This window comes from Phaseolus vulgaris, chromosome 1 (assembly GCF_051622355.1).
Source record: "Phaseolus vulgaris cultivar YP4 chromosome 1, ASM5162235v1, whole genome shotgun sequence".
In the NCBI taxonomy this organism is placed as follows: domain Eukaryota; kingdom Viridiplantae; phylum Streptophyta; class Magnoliopsida; order Fabales; family Fabaceae; genus Phaseolus; species Phaseolus vulgaris.
Genome location: NC_143498.1, coordinates 5,475,094 through 5,490,773, shown reverse-complemented (window position 1 = coordinate 5,490,773; position 15,680 = coordinate 5,475,094). Strand labels below are relative to the sequence as shown.

General features: G+C 29.0%; 1 protein-coding gene across 1 annotated transcript; it reads left to right on the top strand.

Moving 5' to 3' along the window:
• Positions 1-977: 977 nt before the first annotated feature.
• Positions 978-5,426, top strand: LOC137816691 (ER membrane protein complex subunit-like protein). The gene is made up of 6 exons (XM_068619944.1): positions 978-1,305; positions 1,398-1,454; positions 1,568-1,721; positions 2,770-2,867; positions 3,538-3,603; positions 5,034-5,426. The coding sequence occupies exons 1-6, from the start codon at positions 1,183-1,185 to the stop codon at positions 5,070-5,072; spliced, it is 537 nt and encodes a 178-aa protein (XP_068476045.1). The 5' UTR covers positions 978-1,182; the 3' UTR covers positions 5,073-5,426.
• Positions 5,427-15,680: the final 10,254 nt, after the last annotated feature.

Genomic DNA, 15,680 nt, shown 5'->3' with positions numbered 1-15,680 from the left:
TAGATTACAAAGTTAAAAGGATAAATTAGAAAATAAAATGTGTAAAAAATAACAATTTACTTATTCTTATAGATATTTTTCTTCTTAATTGTCAATCATTTTTAATCTATATATTTTGCATATCATTCAATTATCTTTTGATATCTTTTGACATTTTCACAAGTAATTATCAATAACATTACATCTATTCATATTTTATAGGTGTGTATATAAGTTAAGATGTGTTAGTTCTTCGTTAAATTCAATTAAATGTTTTTTGGGATGAGTTGAGTTAAGTCGAACTTTTATATATTTTTATTATATCCAAACTAACCTAGTGTATTATCTTTAGTTGGATCACATGTTTTAATTTTTTTTTTCTAAAATATGAAATTTTAAAAAGAAATTATTTTTGTTATTTTTCTTCTTCTAAAAACTAGACTATATTATTTAATATTTAAGGAATTAATTAATTCAGTATTAAAAAAACATATTTAGTTAATAAAATAATAAAACAAATTAACTTGTATTTATATTATTATTATTTAATAATTTCCGTTGAATTGAAATGAATTTTGAATTCAAGATACATAACTCACCCAACACCAATAAGAGATTATATTAGATTGAACTGAATTGAATTTTACTGAATTACAAAAAAAATTAAAATCAATTTGAATCTATTTGGATAATTGATATCTATCATAAATTTAAATATTATACTATATTATAAATTAAGATATATAATTGAATTTAAATCTAGTTTGGTCTCTATAATTTTAATTAGATATTTTTCATAGCATTTGTGTTTGAATACATGTCTGCATAACATTGAGTGTGACACATTATCATCAGTTAATTTATTTATGTAAAATTAATATTTATATTAATTTAACAGAAGAGACAAAATTACATACCTTTTAATAAATCTTAGAAAAATAAAAATAAAAAAAACATTAGAAAATATCTTTATATATATCACTTTCTGGTTTAGTATATGGTCCTTTAGTTATTCTTTTTACTACTACTAGTCAAAACCACGTCGTTTTAAGAAAAGCAAAACGAGCACAGAGAAACTTCTGAAACCTCACATCTGCGTTGCCCTGACTCACCCAGCACTGAACGCGATCCAGAGAGAGACACACCGCTCCTTAACGACGCCGTTTCGTTCAGTGCAGGCGCACTCGCAAGCAGAGAGAATCGATGGAGAAGGGAAAGGGAGTGATGGGATCGGGAGGACGAAGGTGGGCCGTTGACTTATCAGACAATTCCACTTCTCGCGATATTCCCGATCCTCCCGGTTTCTCTCGCGCTTCTCTCGACCAGGTTCCTTCCCACGCACGCTCAAATCCTTTCAATTTCTTTCATCTTTTCAAATTATTTTTTATTTAAGTTGAAATTGAAATTCAACCGTGCAGGACGATTCAACGCTCAGTCGCCAGAAGAAGGACGCTGAATCCAATTGGAAATCTCAGGTTTTTCTTCTTTTTTGTTTTAATTGTTTTTGAACTTATGGTAATTGATTTGTTAATTGAGGAAGTATTATTTGGTATTGGTTTTTTATGATTTTTGTTATTGTTATGAACAGAAAGCTTGGGAGGTAGCACAAGCCCCTTTTAAGAATTTGCTGATGATGGGGTTCATGATGTGGATGGCTGGTAGCACAGTCCACTTGTTCAGCATTGGGATTACTTTCTCTGCTCTTTGGCAACCCATTAGTGCCTTGCAGAGTGTCGGAAAGAGTATGCTTTCACCTTCTCATCTCGTTTTAGTTTATGTTTTTTCAATTGAATGGTTAATCTTGGACGTATGGTACTCTCTTTATATTTTAATGACGAATTCATTTATCTGTGATGTGTAAGTGTGTGTTTAGAGATCTATTATTTTGTTGGTATGTCTGGGTAAACAACATAATTAAGTGCTTCTCGGATAAGTGTTTATTATGTTAGCTCTTATGGCATATGTACTAGTTGTTTCTATAATCAACAAGTAGAAAAGATTAGGTTGTAAGTTGTTTTTATAAGTTTTCCTGAAGGGCTTTTGAAATAATCTAAAACTAATTAACCACGTACTATCAGCTTTTTTTAGAAGGTTTTACAAATAGTTATATAAGTGCTTATAGCATAAGAAAAGCTCGAATAAATTGCAAATAAGTTTCTCCAGTGCACCCTTAGGTCCCATTCGGTATAGAGAAGATAAATAGGGTGGATGAAATAAAAAGAATGAGTGAAAATATGTGAGAAATAAAATAGAATTTAATATTATATGTTGAAGAGAAATAGAGAAGAGACGAGGAGGGATGCGTGGAAATAGGTGAAAAATAATATAGTGGGTGGATTCCACCAATTTCAAAATTAATTCTCCTCTAAATCCCCTAAACCAATAAAGGCATAATTGAGAGCTTCCTAAGAGAAGTTGGAAAAGAAAAAAATAAAATTAAAAGCTTTGAAACCTAGTGATTGGTTAACTTGTACTGTGGTGTTCTTTCTTCTGCGTATTCCCCTTATTTTCAGACTTGGTTCGTAAGTTGTTCTCTGGTGTTTGAGCCTTCAAGGGTATGGAGAGAGGTGTTTTTTAGTATCTGTTGCAATTCATTCTCTCCTGGAATGGCTGATACGTTTAACTTCCTTTGTTCTTATTACCTTGACACAAGATGTTGTATTGGTGAATGTGTTTTTGGTCTTTAGGTTTACTAGTTCTTTTGTTGGCTTGAACCTCATGAAATGAAACATCTACTGGAGAACTTCTGTTTGGTCTGGGTTTGTTAATGCATTCTATTGGTTTTTGCAGTTTTTGAGCCCTACAAAGACAATAAGGTGGAGCTTCTTGGACCTAAGTTGTTATTTATAGCCCTTAATTTGGGCGGCTTGGCACTCGGTGTTTGGAAGGTAATATATCTAGTCATGTTGTGCCTCATGATTGTCATCATGATACTTGTATTTCAATTTTAATTAAACGTACATGTCGTTGTTGTTGTTGTCAAACTCTTACATTGTTTGCGTTTATGATCTCTTGACAAAAACAAGTTAAATTGCTTGTAAGCTCCTTTGTTTATATATCATGTTCAGGCAAACTGTAACCAATTTGGTAAACACTGTTCTGCAAGCAAGTTTGCAAACCTAGATTTATGTGTGGTTTTGGCCTCAAAATGTATAGCTTTGGGTGATTTTGTTTGATACTTGGATTAAATTGTTTTTGTTCTGTAATATACATGTGGTATATGAAGCTAATTTTATGTGTTCATTATTATTTTTATTCTGATTTGTAATACTACAGCAAAAATGTAAATGCCTGAATATAATATAATGTTGATCACATGTTGAGTTTTGTTTTTACTTTGTTACTTACGTGTGCTTTTTATGGAGTTTTAATGTTTCATATTGACATGGATATGCTATTGAATTGCATTTTGGTAATAGAATCTGTTTTTTATTAACACTTTTGAAGAATTATTTGAGTTTACTAGGATTGAACAAGTTTATCTAGACTCTCAAGTTTGATAACTTGATTTTATGTGTTTATCTTTTAAAAAAATCATGTGATTGTCCTGTTGTGCAGCTCAATGCATTGGGGCTTCTTCCTACGCACACATCAGACTGGGTCTCATCCTTGCCACCTGCTCAGGTTTGATTTCTGTTTTTAATGTTACTTATGTTTGAGATATGATATGATTGCATTAAATAGGGATATATGATTTGATTGCATTAAATAGGGAGATATGATTTGATTGCATTAAATGGGGAGATATGATTTGATTGCATTAAATAGGGAGATATGATATGATTGCATTAAATAGGGAGATATGATTTTTCTCTCTTCTCAACATGGTAGCATAGTGGTACCATCTTCCATGACCTGTTTAGTCACTAATCCTTTCAAAAACTTACACATTTTGCATGATATTTGTTCTAGGCTTTGTAATATTTGATCTCTTTTCAAACAGTAGTTAAAAGCTAGACACATTATTTTGCTGGCTCCATCTTATTATTATAACAAAAACCCCAAGCATATTCTAGCATCTCTTCTTGACTATTCAGTTGGGGAAATAGATTAATTCAAAACTTTGCTGTTTTATTCTCCCAGGTTGCAGCTACATGCTTTAGAAGTCTCAATTTAATTTGATAAATATTCATCATCTTGTCATTATATCATCTTGTGAAATTGGTGTACAATGTTCTTAAATTATGTGGATAAATAATGAATTTCAACATTATGAAGAGGCTTTTAATGATGAATTCCTTATCAAAGGGTTTATTATTGACAACCTGCATTTCAAGTGGGCTATGGGGATTTTATTCTATTAATCCACATTTATTGTAAACTCTTTTCTTGGTTTATTTTCATATTCTTCCCATGATGAAATCAATAATCTATCATTTTTATTTTAGCACTGCTGCTTACAATACAACTGTTATTGCGACTGGTTCTTGATTTTTCCTAACTGTAAATATAGTCCATTTCCTACTTTTCAATTCAATGAGCTGGAATTACTCTTGTCCTCGTATTTTTTTTACACTTAGGTCTCAAATTTAATTCCCGATCTTCCTATTGTTAGAGTTTGAGCAGCAATTCTTTTAAAACCATAAAAGGGAAAAAAAAAAGGCAATGGTTTATGTTAGGTAACTGTACACTTGAAATTGCATGTTCATTGATAATTCAAATTTAATCATTTTACCTTTATTGAAGTGAAACTGGTCTCAGGTGTTAAAGAATGCTTGCAAGTCATTCTATGGTATTGATATATATCATAGTAAATATAGAAGAACCATAGCTATACAAAGTTAAAAGAAAAATAGTAAGGTTTTGTGAGTTGCTGTTAGATTCTAATCAAAACACAAACATAATGTTTAGATTTTCGTTGTAATGTAAACAAGATACTGTGAAGGTTGATTTTGAAAATAATTCTATAACTGCTTTATCAGAAAAAGAAGAAAGCGTTTATAACTTCTACTTGCTGTCAATTTAAAGATCTGATGATTGGTTGTCATTTTCATAATTATGTTTAGTTCCCTTGCTTTATATGTTCATATCCTTACATTTTTTTTTATCTTCAGGAGGTGGAGTTTTCAGGCGGGGGTGTAAATTTGGGTTGATGTCGGAGTTCTTTTCATGCCCAGCTTGTCTTGGAGGCATTTTAAGTAAACATTGATACAGATTCAGGCTTAACAGAAAATTCTAATGGTTATGATGGACCACGTGAGGCATGACTTGTTTCCAATTTTAAAATTTATTATCAATGCGTCAAAGTTGGAAAGAGTTTGTAGTAGTAGACCGGGGGTGTTCCAAATAATCAAAAACAGTTTTCTATTTTTATTTAGGATTCAAATATTTGCTCATTATAATTTTCTACATCTCTTTCATCAGGTTGGATATAAGGAAAATGATGTATAAGAATCTCCTCTCCCTTATATTTGCGAAGCATTAGTTAATGATTTCTTTTATATTCTTATGCTGATTCACCTTTCACCAACTTGCATATATAGGTTGTATATCTATACTTTATTGTCTGCCCTTCTAACTAATTAGCCTGCTTGATGCTGCAGGTTTCTGAAATTATGCAGTATGTCGTTATGTTAGTTGGTGATTTGTAAATGTACTTGGAATCTATTTAAATCAGTTTCTCTATAAATATGATAAAAAAAATGAAATGAACTTTTTGATAAGATAAAAAAAAATGTTTTTGTACCAATTACAATGAGAGGATTCATCGAAGTGGTTCTAATTTTAGCCAAGTAAACGTGAGACTTGATGACACCAATTTTTGGCTGAACAATATTGCTATAGGCATGGATTCGCAACAATTCACTGTTTGATTCCTTTACTTCTGAATTTGGTTTACAATAACATTGGCAAACACTTAGGAAAATGGATCATATTATTACAATCCTTTCTGCGAATAGTGGCCAAAATAAATTTTCCACTTTAAAAATATTTCATGATCTTGAATCAATCCTAGTTTAATCAATCCAGTTAGTCCAAGGAGTGATGGAAGAGAGGCAGTTTATAGTAGATGACCAGTGCTGTATGCGGGAGGTAACATGAAGCAAGTAGTTAGTTTGCTATATTTATATTTATATATTTACGTTAATCCTTTTTAATTATGTATTTTTATTTTTATTTAATGTGAGAACCATGTTATATTCTTACTTCATGCAACTGTTCCTTGTTTTGTCAACTTAATTTTTCACTTTATATAAATGTATTGTAAAAGAGTATGTCTCAAATCACATTATTTCAATGCAAATTTCTTCAAGTCAATCAATTACAAGACCAACATAATTATGTGTAACTCATACTAGTTGGCCAAATACTTGTATCTAACTTGGAATGAAGACCATAACGCACCCTTCGGATAATGATAGCTACAATGTAATCAACATTAGTTACAACTAAAGATCTAAAAGATCACATGTATTTGAAAATACTTAAATTAAAAGGTGTACCATACATGTGTAATAATATAAATGATTCAATTTAGACTAATATTAGTAGAATGTTTACTTTTTTTAATGAAAATATTATCATATTTTGCATCAATGATAAATATACCAATACAATATTGTATCTATTAACAATCACATATCTCATATCAGATATAGTCATTCACTGGTCTACATTATCTTACGCATACATAAATGTTTATTAGGAAAGTATTGTATTAAAATATGTGAATAACTTATTATGTACAAATTATTTACCATTGACATGTCATCTACGGGATGACCATTTTAGTTAGTTTACATGTTCCTAACCTTTCAACATTGTAACATATTCATCACATTATTGACCAATTTATTTAAATAAATTCATTCTCACAAGGGGATGTCTTCACTCATTCTTAATAATGGAATAATAGATTGATAAACCACACTGACTATCAACATTCACATCAATCACATAAACTATGTAAGGGTGATAATTGGGAAGAAATTGATCCAACATGGGAATTGGTTTAATGTTTATGGACATTTTTAGTTTTTATCTCTCTCTTTGCTTGACTTCCATGTAGAAGAACGATCATACATATAACAAATGACATCAACATGCTCAAAATATGATGGGTCACACTTTGTAGAGCTCACAAATCCATTAACTCAACTCTTTTTAGGATCTTGATTTTCACACAACTTACTCTTATTTGTCAATTTACTTACAATGACAACTTCCTTAAAACGATTAAAAATCACTTCTATTAAATAGACAACTCAAACGCTGAATCATATGATGACATAAGAAAAGTCAAGTCTAATCCACATAACATGCACTACATTCAGGGGTATGCTATCGATGTCATATCTCACTAATTCACATGTACAAGGTAAATCGTGAGTACGTCTAAACATGCAACCACAATATTCACTATCAATACCTAGATATTTAACCCAATCAACTCTTTAGCAATGTGTATCAATGCATATTTAGAGACAAAGCATGCAAAATACTTTTTGTACAAATTCACATTAAAAGTGTACCATAATATGCAAAATCTTCTCCAAGAATAATTTAATTTAATTATGCTACAATCTTATGACGTTTTTTACCATGTCCTAACATGTACACAAGTTTCCCATACTATTTTAAAGCTCATGCTTCAAGTTCCAATGAACGGATTCAACTTTTCAAATTAAAAAACAAAAAAGGTGATGACAAGTTTTACAAGTTTATTGATCATAAGTAACAAATGTATACAAACATATGTATTACTTGTTGTATTACCCAAATGCATAACTTTATTCGTCCACACCTTAACGATTTTTTCTTGTGGAAGACCCATACATCACTACATATTAAAAAAATATTGGTCATGACAAACAAACAACTTCATAATGTTTAACACACCTCATAAATGCATCGGAATCTGCACAATTCATCACAGTTGCACATGCATCCATAACAAATTCTCAAGTCCCATAAAACCACTATTTTTTTACAATTTTGTTTAGCATTCTTATTAATGTGGAATGAAAGAGAAGGTTTGAAGCTTGAGGAGACAAAATGGTAATAAAATTTATTAATGCAAGATCTCTATCACTAACAATTACTTGAGGGAATACATCCACTCTAAAAATCAACCTTATAAGTTTTTCAAGAGGAAAACAAAGTTGTTTTCTCGTTCATTTACTAACAACACAAAAGTCATGGAGAAAGTAACCTTTGTGGATGTGACACCAATGATCTCAAGTAAAAAAACCTATATCTATTGGTTTTATATGTGTTTTCCATCAATAAAATAATTCTAATTGCATTCATCGATTTCCATGAATCAGGTTGTGTCCAAAAACATTTGTAACAACTTGTGAGGACTTATCAAACCTACTCTAGTGAATATACATGTCACCCTTTAGGAACATCATTAACTACTATATTTTAATTCTCAATCCTCTTTATGTTCTCTTATATGCATATTTGACATTGTACGCTTGCTTTATTGTGATCGTGTTGTCTTTATAGTTCCCTTCAAAGTAAGTAAAATGTTTTTCGACTTCACTAAACTTTTAATCATGTCAACGCTTATGGAATACTCATTAGGTTTTAATTTGCCATCATAAGAGTTACCTACCAATGTATCAACTAATTATGATTATGTCTCCTAGATATTACCTTCAAAATCCACCCTTCTTCATTGTGAACTAGTTTACCTTGCAATTTAAACAGACAATTACATTTCCTTGTATCAGTTAGAGTGACTTGTAAATTGTTTTTGTATCTCTTATACTTACCACCCCTTTCACATCTTAACAACACATATATCTTTCTTCCCTATTGTCTATTTGTTGTATCAGACCTTAAATGACAATTACAAAACCAAGTGTAAATGCTACCTTATGCACCTATTCCACTAAGTCATCCCATAATACCAAATACCTACACAAATGCATTAAACAATATAAGCACACGTTCTATGTCACATTTTTTTACACAAATAATAACAAAATTTGACTTACCTCATTTATTGTAAAATGTTGAACATCATCTCTTCCTACCAATTCATCTTCTATTCAAATTTGACAATATCATGTTCATCCATGTAAAACAAGCTATCAACTTCATCTAATATTTTGGTCCAAATTTTGGATTCCATTTCTATGTTCCACAATCACTAATGAAGTAATGGTAAAAGTTATCACAAAGTAATGTAATATTTGATATAATGGTACAATTACACTGCATAAGTAAGAACTTGAAAAAATTATACAAGTTTAACTTCTAAATTTCATAATCCAAAACTCAAATTTGTATTCTGGATTACACAATCCAAAATACATTATGAAATTTCAAATGTATTTCAAATTGCACAATATAGAAACCAAATTTGACTTTCAGAATATGCAATTCAAAATACATTTGAACTTCAAGAATGTATTATGGATTACACAATCTATAAGTCACAATTTCTTTTTATATAACTTTGAATGATACTTTATATTAAAGTATTTTTTTTTAATTTTTTACAAACAACTTAATGTTTAGAAGCAATGAAAATAAATTTTCATTTTAAATTGAGATAATTATAACTTTCATAAAGAAAAATAAAACTATTTAAATGCTACTTGATAAGTAAAAATATTTCCAAAAATAAAACATTATGTAAAATTAAAATAAATTATCCACTCTTCTCATCCCCTCCAAATTAAAATTCATCTTTCAAAGACACTTTGTCTTTTAAAAGATTATAGACACCATACTTTATTCCTTTAGCCATTTACCCTTCATATTTAACATATAATTATTAAAAAAAAAATTGTATGCCAACTTAATTCCTTACAAAATTATTAGTTGTAGAAAATAGTTTCTGATAATACATGAACATATACTCCAAAATGTGCATAAAGGAATACACGTCAACAACTCTAATTATAATACAACAAGGAGATTGTTCCAGGGCAATCTATAAGTAGGAAAAGAATTGAGAATCTACCCAACATCTGCTATAGGAACAGAACATGTAGACATGATTTTACATTGAAACCTTGAAGAAGAGAAATTGGAGAGTTCTCTAAGATGTTATTTCATTTGGTAATGATTCCTAACTTAAATATAATACACATATATACATAAGTATTTTATTTTATGTGAATAAATATTCAAATATACCAACAGGTGACTAGTTTTAATTAGACACTTAACCTAGTCCCATCAAATTATATGTTTCATACTCAAATATATATTTTTGATAGCTCATAAAAGATATTCATAGTCTAAACAGAACAACATTTAAATACACAAAATTTTATTGGTACTAAACAATTAACTGTTGTTTCACATTTTTGTAAATATGTTCTCGAAATATTCAAATGAGTGGACCAAAAAATATTTTAAATACAATTCTCTAAAAGTATGCTAAGGTGCATTGGTCAAAAGCTTAGCTCATATTTTGATACGCAATTATGGATGCACTAATCTCAAAAGTATTGGATATCTTTGACTATGCTGATTTAAAAAAAATCATCAATCACAAAGAATCTCGTTTCACAAATACATAGATTTGAGATTTTGATTTTTTTAATTGAATCTTTAAGTCAAACTATGTCTAAAATACAATAAATACATGGTTGTAAACTTGTTTTGCCCTTATCATAGTACATATATTAGTTACTGCAGTAGGGTTTTACAATAAGAAAGCATAGAATTATAGAAGGCTGGTCATGGATTTTTTATTTTATTTAACTATTTGTAATCTGTAATCTGATTTAGGAACATGAAAATTAATACTTTCACACAAAAAAAATATATTCACTGGACACACTTTAATAATATAATATTATATATTAAAATTTAAATTAAAAAATAAAATAAATATAATTAAAATATTATAATTTTGAGTTATTAAGTGTGTTTTTTTCTGAGTGTCAAAATATAATCATTACTAAAAAAATTATTAAATAAAAATTAATTTTAGAAATAAAAAATAATTAACTACTATATTGGCCAAATTAGATAGGATGACAAAGCATAACATACGGAATGGGCCGACCTACTGATAAAAAATGCAAGGCAAGTTACCTATTCCAACCCACTGACCCGCTTCGACTCGTCCCACATAACTCATAGCTCGCGCAGGCTAAGAGCAGGGGGAGACGGGTTTACCCGCATAACAATCATATCTTAAAAATCTAGAAATTTTTTTTTGCACCCCTATAATTTTTCATCCAACCTCATATTCTCAAAAATGATAAAATTATCAATTCCAAATTCTACAATCTGGAATACAAATTTGTATTTTGGATTGTATAATCTATAATATTGTACAATTCGAAACACAACTTTTAACTTCTAGATTTTATAATCCTGGAAGTATTTGAATTTCACATTCCATAATTAAAGAAAAATATTCAAAAAAATTTACCCAATCTTATTACACATGTGTCGTGATAATAATATTGTAAGATCATTTACCTAATTCGTCTAAATAAAAAAAGAATTAAATTTATTCAAAATTTATATTTAAAATTTTATTTAAATTAAAAATGAAAAAAAAGGTTTATAAAACTTTTGTGGTGTGGTGGCTCTAGAGAAATGAATACTCAAAGACAAATGAGAAGAATATTTACAAGTGATGCATCTACCAACAACTTATGAATGGTTTCATTTACCATGCATGTAAATCGTGTTGTTTCTCATAACACAAATACTAAAATTGAAAATTTGAGAATGTCTTTCACCTCAAATCTCACCACTTTTCAAGAGTGTAACAAGATTTAGGGAGTTTCTGAATTTAATAAACAAATGTAAATCACACCAAATCCTCACACATTCATCTTTTCACTTTCTTAACCACGTAGGAACAAAAACCTAATTTAAATAATCTTACTTTCTAAACTTTTAAAGCATTGGAATAGAAAAAGTGATTGTTCACCTTTGATGTGATAAAATGGCATGGCTATATATAACATTACAAGAGATGACAAAACTAGGAAATAACCACCTGAATTCTAAAAATTATAAATTATTTAAACCATTACTAATTAACAAAAAAAATATATTCAAAACTAATTTTGATTCTATCTTATCAATTTAACACCCTCTCTTATGTTGAATATTAATTTATTCAATTTATATTTGGATAAGTGCATACCCCAAGTAAACTCCTAAGTTTGTAATTGGAATAAAAGTTTTAATTTGCTTTTAAGAGTCACATGGGATTAGTTGTATAACTTTATCCCTTAATTTTAGGGGTATCCTTTTGCCATTAATTAAATGCAATTTGTGCTTATCAATATCACCATTTTCATTTAATTTTATCTTATTACTCATTTTATAACAATTTGTTTTGATCTTGCAGGTAATTTGATTAACTCCAAGTATCATTCTTCTCAACGGTTTCAATCTATGCATCCATTGTTATTCTCCACTTTTCTTCCTTTCGAGCTTCTTCAAAATAAGTTGGATAATTTGTCATAAACATGACAATATTTATTGAATCTTCTTCCTCAAATAAATATTCTTCACTTTTTTAATCTTTCATATAAGTTGGTTGTTTTCTCATTCTACATACTAATGGTTGCTATTCATTCAATATGGATGCATTTTTCTCTGTATTTTACTATTATTTTCATTGATTTTAGATCCATCTTCATTTGTTGAAGATATTGTATATGTTCCTTTATCATGGTCATTCCAATCCAAATAAGCCAAAGCATCTTCCACATGAGTTTTATTCCAATTCCAACTATTTTCTCCTTCAAACACTATATATATGCTTGTTATAATCCTCTAAGAAATAAATCATATAACTTACATGTGTTTCACCCCTAGGTGACTTCAAGAAAAATACATTTTTAGTTCTTTCATCAAGCTTTGATCTTTTACATTCATGAATATGGACATAGGATATACATCCAAATACCTTGAAATAAGTTAGTGTTGGTATGAGTCCACTCAGCCTCTTCTGAGGATTTTTTCTTCATAGAGAATGTTGAACATGGATTAAAAGTGTGAACTATCCATTTTACATGCTCAAGCCAAAATATTTCTAACATTTTTTGTCCATAAAGCATGCTACAAATCATATTCATGATTGTCAGTTGTCTTCAAATACCATTCTCACTAAAAAAATTGTGAATTTGAGTGACATGAACTCATCCTCACGATCTGTAAGAAGTCCCTTTGTGACTAAACCAATCTCTTTCTCAACTTTACTTTTAAAATTTTTGAAAGTCATAAGAGTTTCTAATTTTTTTCACCAAAAAACAGACTCATACTTTTCTATTAAAGTCATCGATGAAATTAATCATGTACCTTTTGCCACTATTTCATTTTGAACTAATAGGCCCATAAATACAACATGCACCAATTCAAAAATCTATGATGTTGTCCATGTGACTGCATGTGAAAATGGATTTATCTATTGTTTTCAGGTGGGACAATCTGGACATACTTTTGATGAGGTATCCAGATATGGCAAACCTCGCATCATTATATTTTTTTGAAGTATATTTAGACATGTGAAGCTTAAATGACCATATCTACAGTGCCAATGTTTGACTAGATCTTTTTTTCAAAGTGTTCAAACAAGCTTCCTTCTTCAGTTAGTTTTCTATAAATAATTTGAACATTCAATTTGAGGACATTGTTATTTCTAAAATCAACTATTTTTCAAGAAGATAGATTCTATGAAATCTCCCCTTTATAAGAATTTCAAGTCACTCTTTCATCTAGATCAATAAAAAGATTATGCTTGCTACATATGTGAGTATAATTCTTCTTTGTTGATTTCTTCTCAACTTGCAACATAATTTGTTGAATTTAATTCTTTGGCTTGACATTCATATTGGAAATGTACAAGTTTATAACAATGGTAACATTCAATGGTTTCTTTATCAAAATTACCTCTAACTCAATTGTTTCCTTGTCCTCGCATTCCACCACAACCTCTTTGTTTTTCTCGTGAAAAATCATCTTGAGTAACCTTGATGGCTTGCTCTTTTACCACTTGAGGTTTCATGTGTCGCTCATGTACTAGAAAACAACTTTTGTAGTTTGTCAATTATAAGAGCATCCAAATAATTTGATTCCTCAATTCAACACACCATATAATTAAATTTGGGAGTCATGGATCTAAATACTTTTGAGGAAATATCCACATCATCTATCTTTACCTTACTAATATGTAACTGGTTGATAATAACAAGGGTGTGTGCAAAATAGTCATCAAGAGACCCTCCATATTTCATGTTTAACATCTCAAACTCCTTCTAAAGTGTTTGTTGTTATGTTCGCTGTACCCATGTCATTCCTTAATACTTATTTTTCAGGGATTATAATATGCTTTAGTTGTATTTGTCAAAATGACATCCATGATTGATCTATCAATGGCTTAAAAGAGATAGTTTTTTACAATCATATCTTTCAAGTTTATATCATTAATAACTTTCTTTTGTGTTTCACCAAATTGAACTTCATCTGCTTCTAAAGTTACTCCATCTTTAATCAAATTCTAATATTCTTTTGATTGCAAAAGATTCTCCACAAGTATAATTCAATAATGATAATATTGACCATCAAACTTTGAAATTTGATTGTACAAATTTGCTCTCAATTGTCATATTTTCTCTATTTTACTCAAAATTAAACTTCTTAACACACTAATGATTGTTAAACTTTCAAAGTATTGAAATAGTGAAAGTCTTCTTCACTTTTTTTATTTAATAAACTTATAAGAAATAACAAAAAAAATACAACTCACGATCCAAATGTAAGAAAAATTACTAAACTATCAACTAAATCCTAAAAATTAAGAATTATTTAAATCAACACTAACCTTTGATTCAATTTCATTAATTCAAAACTTTCAAAATTGAGTTTTTTTTTTCATGTTTGTTAAGTGAGTTCCTAACTCAAATAATGCATAAATGTTAAAAGTAAAATGAAATGTTTATTTTTGTGAAATATGGATGAAGAAAAGGTAGTCAAAGTGAAGGATTGAAGTAGGCAACAAAAAAATGGGTGATTTGGTGACAGAGAAATGAAATGACAGTTTGAAATTGACATGATTGTGTCTTATTTGGGAATAAGAAGATGAAGATGCAATGCACAAACTGTAAGAAAATGAGATTGGAGAGAGTAAATTTCTACAATGTTCCAATTGTACGGCCAATCAGCTCTGCTCTCTCTTTATTTCTTTGCCCAATGTGAGTGGGGACCTAACCCTACTTTCTTTCCTCCATATAACGGTCATGTCAAATCATATCATTTTTCCCATATTTCAACTTTTCCTATTTTTAAACCTTTTATTATCAACTACTATTTTCATTAAGAAATAAAAAAATTATTCAAAATAATATCAAAGTGCATTAGGTATAATTTTTCAAAACAAATGTATAATTTTCTGATTTCTCTTTTAATTAAGTATTTTTTTATTGAAAAGAATCATTGAACATCTTATTTTAGGATATGATATTAATTTTACTTAAATCAATCATATGTTAATTATTTAGTATATTCATATATAAAAATTTAAAAATGATATATTATGGTGTGGTTAGTAAAGTCCAAAGAATCAAAGGGAGAAGAATTAGTGTTAATATTTTGAGTATCTCAAAATGAAATATTTAGATCCTTTATTCAATTAGATTTAATTTCTTACATTTATTTAGAATCTATTTTTCTTTCTATTTCAAAAATTATATTATTTTAAAAGGTAATTACCTTCAAAATATTTTTAACTAAAAATACCAATAAAAAATCTTTAATTTTTATTT

Coding starts and splice junctions, on each gene's coding strand:
- LOC137816691 (XM_068619944.1), top strand. CDS start 1,183: ATGGAGAAGGGAAAGGGAGTGATGGGATCGGGAGGACGAAGGTGGGCC. Junction 1,306..1,397: donor CTCGCGCTTCTCTCGACCAG/GTTCCTTCCCAC, acceptor TCAACCGTGCAG/GACGATTCAACGCTCAGTCG. Junction 1,722..2,769: donor CTTGCAGAGTGTCGGAAAGA/GTATGCTTTCAC, acceptor TGGTTTTTGCAG/TTTTTGAGCCCTACAAAGAC.